Below are 20,693 nucleotides of genomic sequence, written 5' to 3' on the forward strand. Positions count from 1 at the left end.
GCCAACGCGTTCTTCTGTTTGCCCCTAGCTGATCATTTGAGGGACATTTTTTCATTTACTTACAAAGGCCAACAATTACGTTATACAAGGGTCCCTCAAGGGTTTATTTTGTCACCTGGGGTGTTTAATCAGGTATTAAAACAGCAGCTTAAGGATCTGACGCTCCCAAAGGGGGTGGTATTGATCCAGTATGTGGATGACATTCTTTTGGCAGCACCCGACCATGTTTCTTGTTTGGAAGCCACAAAGTCATTGCTGTTTCACCTGTATAGTGTCGGTTTCAAAGTTTCACGGGTTAAATTGCAATGCTGCAGACAAACTGTGTCTTTTTTCGGTAGAATTATTTCTGCTAAAGGAACAGGTATGTCTCCGTCCCATAGGTCCTCCATTCTGCATCATACCAAATCAGTCACTGTAAAAGACATGCTCTCATTTCTTGGGTTGGCAGGGTACAGTAGACAATTCATTGCATCATATGGGGAGCTCACTTTCCCTCTCAGGGCCATGGTAAATGAGCAAGGCATGAGAAATTTGTCGGCCCATTTGCAGTGGACCACGGAGGCAGACGAAAGTTTCATCTCTCTTAAACAGGCCCTAACGCGGGCTGCTGATTTAGCAGTCCCAGATTACAAAGAGACATTTTTCCTCGATATTTCTGAAAAATTACACACAATAAATGGTGTTCTTTTTCAGAAAAAAGGGGGAGGCAGGCAGGTGCTGATGTATGTAAGTGTTACCCTTGACCCAATAGAGGACAAACACCCACCATGTACAAGACATGCAGCAGGGGTAGCAAAAATTCTCCAAAAGGTAGCACATATAGTCATGGGCCATACACTAACAGTACTGACGACACATAGTATAGTGGCCTATGTGAACTCAAGGGCCTTTACAATGACATCACTGCGGCAAACCAGAAAATCTTGAATGCACCACATATAATTTTTACACATGAAGGAATTAACATGGCTGACAACCTGGGAGAAGGAGAGCCACACATGTGTGAGGAAAGGGTACAGAGAGATACCAAAGTTAGGGTAGATTTACAGGCAGTTCCATTAGTAGACCCAGAAGAAGTGCTGTTCACAGATGGTTGTTGCTACAGACATCCAACTGAAGGACTTAAAGCAGCCTATGCAGTGGTGCGACGGACAAGTGAGGGATTTGAGGAATTGTTGACAGGAAAAGTGACAGGCAAAGAATCAGCCCAGTTGGCTGAACTACAGGCAATGATAGCTGCGTTAGAATGGTCAGAGGGAAAAAGAGTAAATATCTACACCGACTCTGCATATGTGGCAGGGGCTATACTGTTGGAACTCAGTCAATGGATTAGAGCAGGATCCTTAACAGCAGCAAAAACCCCAATTAAACATGAAAAAGATATGAAAAGATTAGCGGAGGCTCTAATGAAACCTGCAGAAGTGGCAGTGGTCAAGTGTAGAGGACATGATAAAGCAGACACAGTAGTAGCGAAGGGCAATCAGGAAGCAGACTTAGCAGCAAAGAAAGCAGCAGGGTATACAGCACAGTATATAATGATACAAACAGAGAGAACAGTGTACGACCTGCTGCCTGCCTGTGATGCAAATGTGTTAATCAAAGAGCAGCAGAAAGCCTCTCCTCAGGAACTGACAGTATGGAGAGAGAGAGGGGCCACAGAGTCAGAAGGGATTTGGAGGTCGCCGGACGGTAGACCAGTCCTACCCCCAGGTTTGATAGCTTCCATGCTCCAGGAAGCTCATGGGTTGACCCATTGTGGAAAAACACAGATGCAGAGGTATCTGACACATTGGTGACATCCGTTCTTGCCAGCAATGATTGAAAATTATATCAGGGAATGTAGAACATGTACAGAATACAATGTGAGTCCAACAGTGAAACCACATGAGGGAAAATTCCCTCTCCCAAGAATGCCAGGTCAGGAAATAGTGATTGACTACACTGACATGATAGAAAGAGTAAACGGATACCGGTACCTTTTGGTAGCAGTGGATGCATATACTGGTTGGCCAGAAGCAATACCTGCGACAAAGGAAGACGCAAAGACAGTGATTAAATTCTTGATAAACCAATATATTCCAACGCATGGGTTTCCAAAGAGAGTCAGGTCAGATAATGGCACACATTTCAAGAACAAAGACCTGCAAGAAGTTGAGGCAGCTTTAGGACTGAAACATGCGTTTGGAACAGTGTACCATCCTCAGTCACAGGGAAAAGTTGAAAGAATGAATCGGTCCATAAAAGAAAAAAATAGGAAAAGTGTGTGCACAAACAAAGTTAAGTTGGGTGAATGCCCTACCTTTAGCTTTAATGTCCATTAGGAGCTCAGTAAACTCTATTACTGGGTTCGCTCTGTATGAGTTAACAACAGGGCAGCAGTTCCCGGGACCAGGAGCGGGAGTACAGAGCTTAGAGGGGGGAGGAGCCTCTCTAAGGTACAAACCTTACTATGACCAACTAACAGCTCTGGTGTCAGCTTTCTCCAAAAAGGTTGGATCGGAAAAGGGGGAACTACAGACTCAGACACCATCTACTACAGACTGGGTCCTGTTGAAGGTGATCAAACGGAAGTGGTCGGAGCCGAGGTGGACAGGACCTTATAAGGTGGTGGAGAGGACATCGCATGCGGTCAGATTACAGGGGAAACGAGAAAGCTGGTAACATTGGAGCCAGTGTGCAGCTACGGGACCGCCAACGAGAACCATAGAACAAATAAGAACAGAAAAAGAGTAGAAGGGTCTTAAACTTCTAATGTTTGTAGGAAGAAGGTTCTGGAAAAAGGGGGGAAGAGGTCCTCAAAATTTCTAAGCAAAGTTGTGTGAGGGATATAATGTCTATCTTTGTAAGCAGCCCACATTACTTTAGGCTGTGGGGGTTGGGAGTCTTTGTTATTGTTTTATGTATAAGTGTTACGCTACTGTTAATAGGAGTATTAACCACGAGGGACAAACACACAGGCGAGGGAGGAAGGTTCAGGAATAAAAGATCAACAGGACAAGAGGCAGATAAATGTTTAATGGAGACGAGGAGCCAGGTATACATCAGGCACACAACAGGCACGATAGAAATCATGGTACAACATACCAGTTTGATTTATGCCAAGTAATTGATTGTGGTCAAGATACAGGGAGCTGGAGGGATTATGATGTATATCTTTGCTTCTATGCCATTTACTATGACCCATGCCCGTCGTTGGATACTGTACTAACATGGACTGGGGTGCGATGGACCCCCAAGAGGTCGTCACTTTCGGATAATAGATGGAATATTCGAGATCATGTGAGCCTGGCAAAGGGACAACTAGATCATTCTTCAGAGTTAAGAAATCCACTTTTGTTAACCCTGATGAAATTTGACATTAATCCTAGTCCAAAAGAGGTACAGATTTACTGTGGGAGTGATGACAGAAGCTTTTATCTTGTAATAGGTGTAGATCAATCTGGAGTGGATACAATGGGATTATTGAAGGTAACCTTAGTGGACCCTCCTATGAGCCAGCCACAAACTGAAAATACAAGCATGGAGGTAGAACCAAGTTCAGGAGTTGTGGTAATAGACCACAACAACCTTACGAGAAGGGATATTATTAAATTAGCTACTGGGTATGGGGATAAGAACTTATGGCTAGACTGGATGACAGCGACAGCAACTTCGATGAATATGAGTAATTGCGTCGCGTGTTCTTCGGCAAGGCCAACCCTGTTTACTACCCCAGTTCCATTGTTCCCAAATATAGACCCAATAGGATTTCATTGTATGATGGCCCTCACTATGCAGGCGGACCCTCCAAATTGTACCACATTAAGTGCTATTTTTCCACCTGTAAAGAATTCCACGTTACCTCCAGTGTTTACACCAAGGGCCAACAATTATACGTGTTTTGTTCGAAGGTCTAATATAATCTTGGGAGACATGCCTGCTGACTGGTGTCAGGATACAATTAATGTAACCGGCTGGCAGAACGCTAGCACAATGGTTTGGGCCAGAGCTGATCTTTTTTGGTACTGTGGAGATAGAACACTGCATATTAGTCTACCTCCAGATTGGTCTGGAACCTGTGCAATGGTCAGATTAGGAGTACCCTTATTTCTTTTAGGAGAATGACGACACGGAATAAATGCATATACACGAATTCGTAGGGATTTGTTTGATGTCACATCCGGCTCAACCACTTACATAGATGCAAGAGGTGTTCCCTGCGGTGTACCTGATGAATATAAATTGGCAGACCAGATAGCAGCAGGACTTGAGAATCTCCCAATTATCAGTGTTCTATTCCCAGTTATGCCGAATAAAAATGTTGACCGAATTAATTATGTACATTACAATGTACTTAGGCTAGCTAATAGAACTAGAGACGCGGTGGCGGGACTCTCTGAACAATTGGCAGCGACTTCATTGATGACAGTCCAAAATAGAATGGCTTTAGATATGTTGTTAGCAAAGAAGGGGGGAGTGTGCTTTATGTTCTGGGACCAATGTTGTACGTTTATCCCCAATAATACGGCACCTGATGGCTCGGCAACCAGACCCCTGGAAGGACTAAGAACTTTGTCTGAAGAAATACATGAACATTCCAGTATTGACAACCCTTTAGCAGGTATTTTTGACTCATGGTTTGGGAAATGGAAAAGATTAATTGCCTCTGTGTTTATGTCCCTCGGTGGTATGATTATTGTGTTAGTGTTGTGCGGATGTTGTTGTATTCCCTGTATTAGATCTTTGTTAAACAGGGTAATTATTACAGTAATTGAAGGGAAGGGTCCCCCGCCCTATCAGATGTCACAGATGGAGACGGAAACCATGGCTTTGGCAAGAGGGGAAGACTATGCATCGGAGAGCGAATGTGATGTATAGAACTGGTTGGTTGGTTGGTCTCATTTTTATGAGACCAAAAGGGGGACTTGTAAATATATGGCTTACTCGAAAAACTGAAGGCTGGCTGCGACTGTGAATCTATGCAGCAGTCAGAAGCCTGTGAAGACACTGTGTAACCCACGCAGGAGGCGGTCACGTGACGTTCCGTTTCGCGCCCTGGAAGAGTGCAAGGCAGTCACGTGACGTTCCGTTTCGCGCCCCAGAAGCAGGCCAAGGAGGTCACGTGATGCTCCGTTTCGCGGGCAAAAGAAGCTCACGTGGGGTTGGACATCCGGGAATGCGAGGAGGCGGGGAATGGAGTCAGATCAACAGCCAATGAGAAGATAATTCTACCTCAGTGTTTGTATGACATTTTTTATTGTATAAAAGACTGGGGCAGGGACAGAACGAGGTCTTACTTTTTGAACTGGCACACGTGGTAGTTGGTCAGGGAAAAAGGATTAGACCCAGAGCTCTGAATGCTTTGTCCACTTACTGTTTAAAATAAATTAAGAGTGTGAGACTGAATATCTTCTCCTAGTGCTTCATTTAAAAGAACACGCAGGACTAGGCTCACACATAGAAGAAAGTAAATAATTTGGTAGATTGAGCCAAGGTCCTACAGGGTGGAAATGATAACTGAAGACCTAAGTTACCATGTGGATCACCTTTGTATAGATTGCTGTAAACAATAGGGTAAATCCATAGCCAGTTCATAGAAAGCAGACATGACAGAGAGTACAAGAGATAGAGCTATAGCTCTGACTGCAGCTGTAAGACCAAGTATAAACACCACTTTAGGTGCAGGGATAGTAATCTGAGAGTTACTAGGAATTCTTGTTGAACAGAAAAATAACTCCTTATTTCTCAAATGAGCCAAGTAAACCTACAGTCATACTTACAGATACAGGAGTCACTTAAGTTTTAATCAATGGTATTAGTAGGGAGCATACATCCATGCTTTTGGATTGTACGCACCTACAGTGTGATGTAATATCTGAAATGATCATTATCATCCTTGCCCATGGTTTATCTGGAGACAGAGCTGACTTAGTTCTATGGGAATGATTTGGCATGAGTAAATGTTGTAGGTTCCTCTAACAGTTACACAAAGGCTAAGTGAAGTCAAGAAGACAGAGCAGTCACAGAAGAGATTCCAGAAACTTTTCATTCGTGTATGGTAATCCATGCAATAGCTGAACAAAGTCCATCATTGGAGGTTGAGTTTGCACCTGAAACAGATATTTAGTTCTCTGAAACTTGCTTTGGAGATTTAGTAATCCAAAGTAATAAGTTAACAGGTCTTCTCTAGTCAAAATGCAGCTGGTCAATTCAGTGCTAAGTCGCCCACTCTGCTCAAAATGCAGTTGAAGCAGTGTGTGTTCTGGAATCCTGCTATATGCAAAATCAGGTTCCAATGAGAAAGTGCAGACCTGTTGACAGATCGGCAGATGAAGAGTGCACGTGGATAGTGATTCACCAGTTAGTTATATCACACAAATACATCATGAAATATTAAGGATAACCCATGAAACTGCCATAGTAGGACATGCTGAAATCTGGAAGAGCAAGCACTTTAAGTCAATTTAAATTTAGTTAAGAAGTTTAAGTTTTTTTTAAAACAGGCAAGGCATGTACAAGGAGGTAGCACAGCTTTTGTAAACCATGCCTCAGGAGTGCCAGATTGTTGAAAACTGCAATACAAATCAAACTTTAATTCCCACATCAGTTTTTGAGGAGCCATTTAATAGGATGCTGGTGGACTGTGTAACTGTTAGCACAAACAACAGCAGGATATGATGATTTCCTTACTGTCATGAATATGACTACTCAATCCTCATTCCCTGAAGAACAATCATTGCCAGGCAGTTGGAAAGACTTTTACCTAGTTCTTTTTTTATACAATATGAATTACAGCAGAGTTCCAGTCGGAATTTTATGTCTAAAACTTTTCAGGAAACTGAATAGTTTGGACGCAACACAGTTAAAGCTTCCAGCATACCGTCCACAGTCACAAAGAGCTTTAGAAAAGTACTATCACCTCCTCAAAATGATGATCAGGACACATGGTCATGAAAATCCGAATGATTGGGACAAAGGACTGAAATTTGTTTTGTTTGCCGCACAATGCATCTAGTTAAGGGCCATGAGATAAGGGATTCTCTGAAATTAATCAAAGGAACATTTTTCTTCGATTGAAGAATGCATCATCCACGTTAGTCTATGTACCTGCATTATGAAAGAGCTCATCAGAATTCGCAACATAGGTCAAGAACACTTTAGCATAGGATAACCATGAAATAATGAGCTAACAAGTATGATCCAACCCCTGAACATTTTAACAAAATGATGAGGTGTCAGTGCTGCTGATTTTACAAGGTCTGAAAGCATGTTTCAGTCGTACATTCTGGGTAGTTAAAGGAATTGGTGAAATAGATTATCTAATTGACACTGCAACTTTCCAGAAACAATAACTGGCTGCCATATCAATTTATTAATGTGATATCATCACTGGGAGAAAAATAAGCAAATACATTTGTGCCAGTTGGTAAGGACAGTGGATGATGAAACAGACATGGGAACGAGGATCAGATGATTCTCAAAGTAAGCCACCTACTACTCAGGTAGCTAACACTGAAGCCATTCGGTAGGTTAGGCATCACACTTGCCTGTTTAGAAGTAGAAGAACAAAAAGACTTCACAAGGTTATTCACTGAATTCAAAAGGTATCTGTAGGGAGAAAGCAGGGTTCATAATTAAGTCATACAGAACATGGATGCAGGAGAATCCTATCTTACAAAACTGCACCCTTATCACTCAGTTCCAGAGAAACAGGGTCAGATGAAAGCAGAGATTGAATACAAGCTGAAAAACTGGCTAAAATGAATCACTCAAAGCAGCTAGAGATTCCCATTTGTGTTTGTTCCTAAACCTGACAGCTCAATCCAATTCTCCAACTACAGAAAAATCAATACAGTAACAAAGGCAGATTCTACCCAATTCTTGCAGGTTATATTGATAAATTTGGCAGTGTCAGACTTTTTACCAAAATAAGATATGATAACGTAATACTTGTAAATTCATTGGCATGCTGAGGTAGAAAGAGATGAGCTTTTATCACACCAAATGGTCTTTTACAATACGGAGTAATACCATTCAGGCTGAAAAATTCTCCAGCAACTTTACAGAGACTGAAAAACCATATGGGTAGCCAATGTTCTTAATTGTGTAGTTTACCTTGATGATATACTGGTATACAATGACATTTGGGAGGACCACTTGGAATAACCCAATGGCCAGAGTTTTCTTTTTCCCAGAATAGCAATCTCTGCAAAGAATGTTTTTTTCCCCTTCTTATCCTAAAGACTGTGTTTTTGTGTGATAAAGACTATGCTTTTGTGATATTTCGAGGTAAGCATCTATATTACCGACCATGTACGTTAACCAACTATTTCATCTTTATTGAATTAGATTTATCTTGGTTCTAAATACAATTAAGGGTTCACTAAGAAATCTTTTTGTTTAAAACCAGATATTGATAAAGAACTTAATTGGTCATTTGGTAACAGTAGGAAGTATTGTTAATTTATATTACAATTCCTGTGATAACAGGACTAGTGCAATGGTGTACTTGGTGTCCAGATAGGGCACAAAAAAAAAGTGTAAACACAAGTAGTGGCCAATCAGTTATATTGTCTCAGAAATAGACAGCACTGTTCTAAACTCAATGTGATGTGCGCAGTCTAATCACTCAAGGCTATTCACTATTATCTGTAAGATTTGTCTGATTGAATTATATGCCTCACCTTTATCATTTATATTCTTTTTTCAGTCATTGCCTTTGATATTTTCTTAAATGTGTAAATGCACCCCTAGAACCATTTAAACTGCAAATTCAAAAGGATTAGATTTGAACTTAATCAAAATTGTTACTGAAAAGTGCTATTAAGAAAATTGGTCTCCAACTGAATAATAAAACTACAGTGTGCAACTACTTTGGAGCCTTCCAGACCACCATAACTTCAGCACATTTGAAAATCACCCATGAAAACGGAGTTCAACTAAAACGGAACAAATCAGGAATATAGCCAGTGACAGGAGGCCAAGCAAGTGGCAGTAAAAACAGTTACTATATAATTCCCATTGGTCAACATTGTTGAGCAAAGTTGACATAATTAAATTCCCCTTTACAGATGTATATTATGTCTTAAACATTATACAGTTTTTTGATTTTATATTATTATTTATAATAAAGTAGAAAAGCTTAGGGAAGGTCTTATGGTGCAGTGGGTGGTGTCACACTTTGTCTGAGTTCCACTCGAGGACTTGCTCACCAAAGGCAAGGCAAAAAATAAAATAATGTCAGCACCAGATTGCTAGAGCTGCTTCAAACATTGCAATTAGCTTTAATGTGGGGTGAAGAGGGAAGCATGAATATCATGACAGGCTGGAAGATTAATTTGTTGCACTCTTGAGTCCTCTTGAAAAGAGTTGCTGGGTTGTTAAATGGGCTAGCTCCATTTATCACATTTCAGGCATAAGAGATTCACCAGAGAGTGGTGAATCTGTGGAATTCATTGCCACAGAAGGTTATGGAGGAGAGATCCATATACAGAGATAGATACGTTCTTGATTGCCAAGGAGATCAAAGGTTATGGGGAAAAGAGGGAAGATGGTGTTGAAAAATCTCTCAGCCATGATCAAATGGCCGAGCAGACTTGATGGGCAGAATGGCCTAATTTCTGCTCCCTTGTCTTATGGATGCCAAAGTTCAGCACAACAAGATCAGGACTTAGTCACCAGGCAGCGTTCAGCTTTTTTTTAAAGAAAGAGCCCACGTAAAGGAACAGGACAGTTATCATAAAGACACAAAATAAGTAGCTCACATCCAGAATGAGATGAGGCCAGGAAAGGTGTTGCCAAGAAAGAATTCCTCTCATTCAGGCACCAGTCTGTAGGTTGCAGTGACATGGAGCAAGAAACAGCCTTGAAATATAGATTTAATGAACACTAGAAATTTAAACAGATGTTGAAAATGCCTCGCCTTTATTTACCTCAGTCCAATGATGACCCAGCACAAAGCATCAGATCCCAATTCAGAGTATTATATTGTGGACAGGCTACAACTGTCAACAACCACATCATTCCTTCTCATTATATAACCCACTACTCACAATATAAAAGGTAACATAAAAAATGTTAGGCTGACACAAAATATTAAATTATGGATATAGCACACTTTATTAAATTGGAAAATCCACAACAGTACCATCTACAAAAATCTTCTCAAAACTGGCTTCATTCAAATATTCAACGTTCTTATAATGGATTTTCTCCAGAGGTGAAGCCTGACTAGAAGTTTACAGTGAATCCTGTAATTGAATGTTGTGAGACAGAGATTATTAACAACTATGTGGAAGACAGCATGAAAAGTGTTCCAGTACCTTTCCAAAAAAAAGTTTGACTGTGGCCTTTCCTTTTTAAAAAAAAATGTTCAGTTAAACATGAGAGAGAGGTCATTGTTAGAATAAATAGAAATAAATTCATCTCACCTGTTATAGAGAAGAATGTCTGGGACCCACACATAATCTGAAGGAAAGTGCAAGGTGCGTATACCTCCATATTCAGTAACATTCCACTTTAGGTAGCAGTCTTTCCAGTGCTTTTTAAGGCAAGAAAAAGATAACTATATATATATATACTGCATTTGAATGCAAATAAATTTTGCATATGAATGTTATTTTAGATTATTTTTACATGAGAAGGAGCGAAAAAGTATTAGGGTAGACAAAAATATGGATTTGAGGTTACAATCAGATCGGCCATCTTACTAAAATGGTGAAGCCGGCTTAAGGAGCCAAGTGGCTGATTCCTGTTCTTGATTCGCATGTCTATATGTTCATATCTCCTTGTGCCAATTAAACCTCCACTTTTAGTACTCATCTCACCATTTAACTTTCAACTTTGTCCTATACTTACTTAGTGAATATACTTCAGCAAGATTTAATTGTGAAGTAAGTGTGAGACGGGTGTGTTCCGAGGTTGGGAAACACCTGTCTCTTCCCTACTATTTCTTTTTGTCTCTACTTCCTGTGTGAACACTACACAGTAACAGGAAGCTTTGATAACACTTATTAGGGAATGTGTTCTTGATCTCACTCCAATACATGGGTGAGGATGAAAACCAACCATTACTGGGGGGTACTGAGGTTCTACCATCACTGAGTCAGGTCCAAAATGCTGGACACTGTCATACATAGCAAGCAAGGGGAAATTTTAACTCTACTACTTCTGAAAAGACTGGAAAAATTTCTAATTTTTCCAATTTGTGGTAATTTCAATCCATCAGTTTGTTTGAAAGGGTGCGACATCCGTCTAAATTAGGCAGCAGCATCTGATGTTGATGCAATTTTGAAGTTCTATATGACTTTAACTACTGACTGTGCAGGACACCTCCTATAGTGATTCTGCCCGTGGGGTGGGGGCACCTGATGTTCAAGGAGTAGAAGCATGGTGGACTTAACTCTACCTCAGGACCAAAAGACTAGGTTCATGTCCCACCTGTTCCAGAGGTGTGTCAAACATCTTTGAGCAGGTTGATTAGAGATATCTATATTCATGTCAAAGTTGAAGGTGAGACAACACATTTTGCAGCAAAAGGTAGAGGGCCCATTTTTAGTGATTATTTTGATGGGTTGAAATACACACTTTGGAACTGGAACTTTAGGTCTTTGAAACTGCCTAGTTTTGGAGAGGTGGTCTCATTAAAACTTGAAAAGTTCTTACAAGGCATAATTGGGTGAATGTAGACAGGATGTTTTCTGATTGGTGGCTATAATAAAAAGGGGATGTAATCTCAGGAACAGGAGGTAGATCATTAAAAACCGAGATCAGAAAGAGTCTCTTCGCATTTTTGGTGTTCTCTTCCCCAGTGGGCAGTGGAATATCAAATATTGAGAAGGTTCAAAACAGAAATTGACGTGCCAGCATTTCTGTCACAAGCCTACTGCAGTGCTCCAGTGAACCTCAGCTCAAGCTCAAAGAAACGCATCTCATTCTCAGTTTGGGGACACTACAGCCTTAAGGACTCAATATCAAGTTTAATAACTTTACAGCATAATTTTGTCCTTCCATTCTTTTTAGCCAACACCCCCACACCCTGGTCCTGTTATGCTTTCAGCACAGCCAAACCATTCTCTTATTATCTCTTCTGTCCTAGCTTAGTATCAATGATCCCCTTGTTTACCTACCCCTTTCATATCTCTCTCTCTCTCTTTCTCTCGCTGGGCTCCGTATCCATCTATCTGCTAATTTCCCTCTAACTCTATCCCATACCACCCCCAACACAAATATCATGCTCTCCTCACTGCTATCAGTTCTGATGAAGAGGTCACTGAACTTAAAACATTAACTCAGTTTCTCTCTCCACAGATGCTGCCAGACCTGCCAAGTTTCTCCAACAATTTCTGTCTTTGCTTCAAATCTCCAGCATCCACAGTTCTTGGTGTTATATTAACCTTTTCTCCTGTCAAGTTCATCCAAATAACAATATATCTGCCTTTTCATATAGATTACAGGTGATATTTCATTTTGGAGATCCTTAGTTGAATTGATAATGTTTTAGACTTTTTTAAAAAATGCCTGGTATAACATGTGCCATCCTTTCTAAGATTTTATTTTTCATTAAAATCATGAGGTTACAGGAGTGTGATCATGTTTACCATCCTTAGAAACCATGAATATTATTTCTTTTATTTAACATTCCTTTTACCAAAAGCTACTTTATCAGGATTCTCACATGTTGATAAAGCATGCAATGTGCACAATGTATCTTATTGTCACAAAACCTTAAAAAGATGCTTTGGTCAAAGGTTACTCCAAAAGTACATGTACCGAAATCCATTAGATTATTGGTAGGGTGTACATGACATTTATATACTCGAATAATAGTCAAATTTATGGGGTCGACTGTTACATTGATACTATTTTTGAGGGGCTGAAATTCACGCCCATCAATATTCATACTGCATCATTAGCAGAAGCCCAAATGATCTCTAAAACGAATGAAGAAAATAAAATAAACTATGGTAATTCTGAAAACCCAGAATGGAACTCAACAGCCAGTGGACTGGATGACCAGGAGCGGAATGGAACAACTGGCAGACTGGAAAGATGGAGCGCAACGTGATGGCCAGCACATTGACTCAAACGTTGATCTGTTATCTGTGAAGAACTAGGGTCGACTTTTACATGAGATATATGGAAAATTCCAGGTTAATTGGCCAAAATAGTGGGTAGACTTTTAAATGAGATAGACTATTACTCGCGTATACACAGTAGTTTCACTGAGCCATTATGGTGAAAATAGCCATTCTACACAAGTTATCAGTTGAACGAAAATTTTAACCAGTTAAAAACATTTCCTAAAATGACTCCTTAGATGACAATTTATTCAATCTTTAATTATACCAAATAAATCTTTATTTGGAAAGAGTAATGTGCTAATTACATCTGAATTTGAAACAAAGATCAAGAATTCTTCCATAATTATACTAACGCTACTTCACTTTCATATCTACAATGTAATAAACCAATGAGCCATTGTCAAAATAATCCTAAAACTAAGATAATAAGCAAATACTTTGTAAAGATGCTTTGAAAAACAATGGTTCAATCTACAATCTCTTTAAAGTGTCAAAGAAAGATGTTCATAACATCAATGCCAGATGCTGCTCTCTACCTCATGCCTCATGTATGCAAATGAGCAAGCAGGTTTTTTTTAAAAACCAAAAATGAAAAAGAAACAGGTAATAGGGATGGAAATCAAACAAGGCTTGCACTCTCCTCTGCAGCGGTATAAACATTGTTTGCTGAAAAGATAAGTGCATTAAAGTGAGGCCACCTGATCAGTCAGTTTTAACCAAATAGCCACAATATGAATGCCAGGCTGAGCTCCAAGAGTGCACTATAGAGATCGAGAATAAGGCCAGGGATGAAGCAATTTAGTCAGGTGAGGAGATTGGAGAAGCTGTAGTTATTTCCACAGAACAGAAAAATTAAGGGAGATTTTATAGAGTTGTTCAAAATTATTAAGCTTCTAGAGAAAAACGAGTCCAACTAGCAGAAATAAAGATCAGACAGCACTAATTCAAAATAATTTTTAAAACAAATGGTGAACAAATAAAAGGGACTTTTTTTCTCCATAGTCAGTTTTTTTTATTTAAAAAGGATATTAAGTCTACATTTACCTTTTTCTTAAGAAAGAAGGCTGAACCATGATGAAAGAATCGGGGGATGGGACAAATTTGATAGCTCTCTTGAAGAACCAATACACAATGGGCCAAATGGCCTCCATTTATGCTGTAAGATGTCAAGTTACTTTGTTTACAAGAGCACTGCAATAGCTAAATCAATACTGTCCAATAACATTGCTAACTGGTCAAATGCAGCATCATTTTAGCTAGATGCATTAACTGTAACAGAAAATGCTTTCCACAAACTCATGCCTTCAGTATATTCACCTTGGAAGTGAATATTCAATTACCAAAGTTATACCACAAGTAACCAAACAATTGGTCATCTTTGTAATATCCTTCAATCTCACAACCCTCTGAAATAAATATGCACATTTTTAAATCTGATTCTTACGTACCTTTGATATTAATCACTCCACCACACTATCAGTTGCCTATAGACATTGAACTCCTATTTATTTCCTATACCTTCCAGATTTTTTACTTTGCTTTCATCCTTCAAGAATACCTTAAATAGAACTAATATCTTGAGACTTGGTGCCATAACTTGCCTTGTAATACTGCTGTCAAGTAACATGGGTTCTGCTATTACATTAAGGGCACTACATAATATAAATTATTGTTGAAGGGAAACTACTCAACAGTCAAAAAGACTTACACACTTTATTTTTTGTGTTGAAAACAAAAACTGCTGGAAATCACAGCAGGTCAGGCAGCATTCATAGAGAAGGAGCAAGCTAAAGTTTCAAGTCTAGATGGACTCTTCATCAGAGTGAAGTGTGGAGAGGGCAACAGTTATGCAATATTTGAGGGGTCGGGATTAAAGGGCTGCTGGGGGAAGACAGGCCTGCTCTCTCTCTATGGATGTTGCCTGACCCACTGTGATTTCCAGCAGTTTTTGCTTTCAGTACAGGTTCCAACATCTGCAGTAATTTGCTCCTTACCTTTTTTTAATCTTACTATTTTATTGATAAGTGCACAAAGGGTTGTTGGACAGCTATGGGTGTTGTCTAATTATGAACACTATAATCACCAAATGCACCCATTACTCATTTTTTTACTAATTGTGAGAGGACCTTGCGAAGGTTGTTGTTTCTACACAAATCTTAAGGCGGAATCATGAGGGTATATTCCATGAAATAACTAACTGAAAAGGAAGGTGGTCGACTGGTAGAAACAGATATATTGACATGACCATTGCAATTGTGACGCACATAGGGAGTTAGTATGAACAAGATAACCAAATAAGACCCAGTGTTGCGTCAGCAAAAGTTGTAAGACTCAGCTATCAAGGAAGGGTGGCGGGGGTGGGGGTGGGGGGGTTGCATGCCACAGACAGATGTGGTAAGCTGATTAGATCAGCAGATGTAAGAGGGGAGTACCAAGAGACTCAACTGAACTGTATAAATTGTAATGTCACCTCCTGATCTGGTGTGCTTCCTTTATGGTCACCTGGGCTTGCAAGACTGTATGAATAAAGACAGCTTCAGAATTTGACTCTGACTGAAACTGTTGAACAGTGAGCTTAGTTTCTTGCAATTGGGGGCACGTCCGGCATCCTGTCATCACCAGTGGAGTAGGCACCATCGACAGCTGGGAAGACACGTCCCGTTCCCTTTTAGAATGGTCCTGTGTTTCTCGACAGTGGGTGCCCCTCCTGGTAGACTGACCAGAATCCTCAGGAAGCCATTCTGAACCAGGAAGGAGTTAAGTGGTAATACTTGAATGGTAGGCACAGGGAGACAGTGAGCCAGGCAACTCTGTGTACAGGCCAAGGAAAGAAAATTGGCTTTTAAGTACTGCCTTGGTGACTGGGATTGAGTTCTACTAGTTAATAAGGGACTAACGAAGGAACTCAATATGGGCTGTGCAGGGGGTAAAGAAAAAGCCTCTGGGGAAAAAAAGGCAATGGAAATGGAGGCGGGGTCCCTGGCAACATACCTCCAGAAAGACCGTTGGGCAGGATGTTGTGGAATTGGAAAAATAATACTTGTACAAGGGAAAAAAGATAGGAAAAAAGATGTTAAATATTGTTGCTTTGTATGGACTAAGGAATCCATTCTTTGTCCCGCCGTCTTCTGGCCAACGTGCAGGTCGGACAAAGACCAGGTTTGTAAATATTTGAATTTATATGTCAACGGACATCAGCCTTTCAGTCAGGAGGAATCAGATTATGATTCGTGTCAGAGGGGCTAGGAACTGAAGGGCTACTGAGGGTACACTTCGTAACTAACTTATGGCCAGACATCCAGAAAAATATCCAAAAGATAGAGGGGAGGAGTGAGAAGCCTCTAGAGGAGTGGAGCAAGAAGCTCAAGAAATGTTTGTGAGATTGTGTGCGTGTGAGTGAGTGAGTGTGTGAGTGAGAGAGTGAGAGAGAGAGAAAAGAGCCGTACAGCTAATAGAAAGTTTAACCCTTTGTGATTCGGTTTGAATGACATTTGTTTGGAGGTGATAGAATCTTTGTGCTTTGCTCCCTGGAGCTGGAGATCTGGGACGGTTTTGAATCTGATTTCTACTATGGAAATTTAACATGATTTCTTTGAAGGTTAAGGATTTTACAGTGATTACGAAATAAAATGTTAACTCCTGTTCTTTTTACAGGTCATGACTGCCTTATGATCAGTTTCTAACTACTCTCTTTTATCCTTACATAAAAGCCAACCTTATTCAATTTCAAATCAGCTTAATACGGAGGAAAATAACACCATAACCTTTTTTTGTGTTTTAGACTCATTTGTTTCACTTAATTTTAAGACTGATGTGTTTCATTGGTATTATGATGTGCCAGCCATAGCTTTATTTGGAAAGTCCCCTCCCTCAATGACAGTTGAAGTTTCAGTTAAATCAAAAAAAACTATGGTTAATATCTGTGACCTTGGATTCGGCCATTATTCATGCATTAGAATTTTAAAAAAAAACTTGAATAGACAAATCCTTTTAAGGCAGCTCCGGTTATTTCACAATCTATAGCATTGTATTTGAGCAACGACTGGTCAGGACTACTTAAGAAAACAAATTTTGGATTTAAAGGACTAAAACCGGGTAATTACAGTGAATTTCCAAGTTAGGAACTGTATGCATTTTGCATCTTAAATATTAAATACTGAATAAATGAATTTATAATACATAAATATATTTACAAGAAAGAACCCAAAATGTACAGTTATGAACAGGCTTTAAAGTTAGACAAGCATAAATTGACAAATTGGTTAAATGAGGTTAAGATGAAAATAAAGACAAGGAGATCAACTACAGAAGGGAAGAGAATGATACAATAAGAAGGATAAAGCAGAAGAGTACAGTTTTTAAAATGTTTTAGTCACTTGTTGCCTTTCCACCCTGAATTACAGATAATGATTTTATTTATATAATATATAATTAATATTTATAATAAAATCAATTGTATTTGCCTGAATCAATATTAATTGGCAGGATTCCTCCACACATTCTCAGTGATCTGTCCTATTGATTCATAGCTAATTTAAAATATGACAGCGTTAATTCATTGTTAATTAAAGAATGGAAAGCTACATTACTGGCCAGAGTGTGTACAGGCAGTGGCAGCAACAGCCTTATTGGTAGAAGAAAGTTGGAAACTTACTTTTGGGGGAGCCTTAATAATCAAATCAGAAAGCAGGACGATGGCTTACAGACTCTGGGATCTTGAAATGTGAGGCAATTTTAAGAGAGAAGGATGACCTTGTGTTAGTCACAGATAGTTGCTTAAATCCAGCTGCATTCTTGTGGCATGGAGAGGGGGAGGCCCCTGGTAATCCAGAACATGACTGCCTTGATATTATTAAATATCAGATGAAAGTGCGGATGGACTTAAGGGACATCCCGTTGCATGCGGGAGCTCGGTTGTTTATCGACAGGTCCTCCCGGATGATCGAGGGTAAAAGGCACAATGGATATGCTGTAGTAGATGGGATAGAGGGAAGCGTTATCAGGCTGAAAGACTGCCTAGTGGCTGGTCAGCCCAAACTTGTGAACTCTATGCCCTTGAAAGAGCTCGCAGAGCCTTAGAAGACAAAGAAGGAACAGTGTACACAGACACCAAATATGCATTTGGAGTGGTGCACACCTTCGGAAAAATTTGGCAAGAAAGAGGACTGATAAATAGTCGAGGAAAAGAACTAGCACACGAGGAATTGATAGAACGTGTACTAGAATCCCTGTTACTCCAGAGGGAAATAGAGATAGTTCATATAAATGGACATCAAAAGGGGAATGATCCGGAAGTAAGAGGAAATAGACTCGCCGATGAGTTAGCTAAAGAAGCGGCGCTGAATCCACAAGGAGCCGCAATATACTCCCTAACACCTGTAATTCTGGATCCTCAGGGTACCCCATTGTTTACTGCAAAGGAGGAGGAGGAACTAAAAGACTTAGGGGCCGCAAAGACAACGGATGGGCGCTGGATGTTACCCGATGGGAGGGAGGTGTTGAATAAAATGATGATGTGAGAGATTATGGCTGTCCTACATCAGGGGAGTCACTGGGGAGTACAAGCAATGTATGATTTAGTCCTAAGGAAATATAGATACAAAGAGATGTATACAATAGCCAAACAGATATGTGAGGGATGTAAAACATGCTGGAAGGTAAACAAGAAGGTGCTAAGGAAACAAGTCCCAGGAGGGAGAGAACCTGGGCTAACACCATCCCAGAGCATCTAGGTAGATTATAGCGAATTACCTAGAGTGGGAAGACAGATATATGTTGGTAATAGTTGATCATTTATCTGGATGGGTGGAGGCGTATCCTCTGGCCACTGCCACCGCAAGTGCGGTGTCTAGATAACACTTGAACACAGTTCCCAGATATGGGATAGTGGAGTGTATAGATTTGGATCAGGAAACTCACTTTACTTCCAAGGTTCTCCAGGGAACGATGAAGGGGTTAGGAATCTCCTGGGAGTTCCACACCTCTTGGCACCCACCCTCATCAGGAAAGTTTGAGAGAATGAACCAAGAAGCAGTTATCTAAATTAATAATAGAATCCAGACTCCCCTGGACTAAGTGTTTACCTCTAGCCTTCTTGCGAGTGCGGACAGCCCCAAGGAAAGATTTGGAGCTGCTTCCTTATGAGATATTGTTTGGCCTCCCTAATTGGGAACAAAAGGGGAACTGCCAATCCCAGAAACTAAAAATTTGTTCTTAAAAAGTATATACTGGGCTTGTCCTCCTTTTTGTCTTTCCTCAGGAAACAGAGTTTATTGGCACAGACTCCGCCCTTGAATTCACTGTTCATCCCATCTGGCCAGGAGATTGGGTCCTAATTAAGTCATGTACAGAAGCTAAATTGCAACCGGATTGGGAGGGACCGTACCAGGCTCTTTTCGACTACTGAAACGGCGATAAGAATGGCAGCGAAAGGCTGAACTCACTACACCAGGATTAAGGGACCAGTGGAATCCCCGGTTGAGAAAGAAGTCTGGACGGCCGAATCAATGCAAGAACCACTGAAACTCAGGCTAAAAAGACTAAGTGACTGATTATACCGTGGAGACGCGAGCGCTGGATTTTTTTTTAATATAGATTGCATGTAAAGTCTCTCGGTGCTTCAATACTACTGTAGAATGCTTAGGGTTATAATATTAGCTCGCTTAATATTGGGATTTTGTCAAACATCGTCTTCAAACTTATTATTAACAGTCCCTGAGTCTGATAATCTGCAAGTAATAGACGCCGATGCATGCAGCTTCATAAAATGTGGGGATGTAGATAATCAGAGACAGTACCACAACTCAGAGATACATCTTAAGTCTAACAGGGATGGCCTTGGGGATGGTACTTGGTATAATGGTCTCGTCACAGTACACTGGGCCCCCTTCCGACCAGCTCTCGATTGTCTCAATAAAAAGTGCAACTCAATATACTTAAATGATAAAGAAAACCACATGGCACGAAGCGATTCTAGGTGGGAGCACCTATCAGGTACAATTAAGTGAAACATTTGGAATAGAAATGAAAACAAACGGGAATGATTTCTCGGGCTGTTGTTTCCGAATTAGCGTAGGAAAGGGAAAGAGGGCAGAACTACTGGATAATAAGATACAACCTTTCACCCCTCCCGATGACCCTAAGGTGGTAAAAATTACAGATGTGAAGGACTTGAAACAGACCATTGAAATAGAAACTGGATACGGGGATGCAAATGCCTGGGTTGAATGGGTAAAGTATACTGTAAAAAGTCTGAATAAGAGCAATTGCTATACATGTGCCTCCGGTAGGCCAGTGGCCCAGGTGGTTCCCTTTCTGCTCGGGTGGAAGCGAAACAGGAAGGGCATGAAATGTATGATAGCCCTGTATCAGGATAAGAATGCATGGAATGATAGGAACTGCACCTCCCTAATGTTCCCTCCCTTAGAGAAGAAAGACTTAAAAGCCCCCCCTACATTTTCAGCCGCAGTCGGAAATCACACGTCGTGTGTACGTCAACAAGGTACAACTTGGTCCAGAGACTTGAGGGAGCTGAAATTATGTATAGAAATTGAGAATGTCACCGGAATGGACAAGGGAGGGAACTACTCAGCACTGAAGTTTCCCTGAGTGCATCTGTGGTGGTACTGTGGA

General features: G+C 40.4%; 1 protein-coding gene across 1 annotated transcript in view; it reads right to left on the reverse strand.

The window, feature by feature from the left end:
* Window positions 1-20,693, reverse strand: part of chrna8 (cholinergic receptor, nicotinic, alpha 8) — a 213,734-nt gene that overhangs the window by 117,905 nt on the left and 75,136 nt on the right. Inside the window, exon 4 of the mRNA XM_072587536.1 lies at window positions 10,410-10,519. Within this exon, the coding sequence (XP_072443637.1) occupies window positions 10,410-10,519 (110 nt within the window). The remainder of the gene's footprint in view (window positions 1-10,409; window positions 10,520-20,693) is intronic.

Source organism: Chiloscyllium punctatum, chromosome 2 (genome assembly GCF_047496795.1).
Source record: "Chiloscyllium punctatum isolate Juve2018m chromosome 2, sChiPun1.3, whole genome shotgun sequence".
Lineage (NCBI taxonomy): Eukaryota > Metazoa > Chordata > Chondrichthyes > Orectolobiformes > Hemiscylliidae > Chiloscyllium > Chiloscyllium punctatum.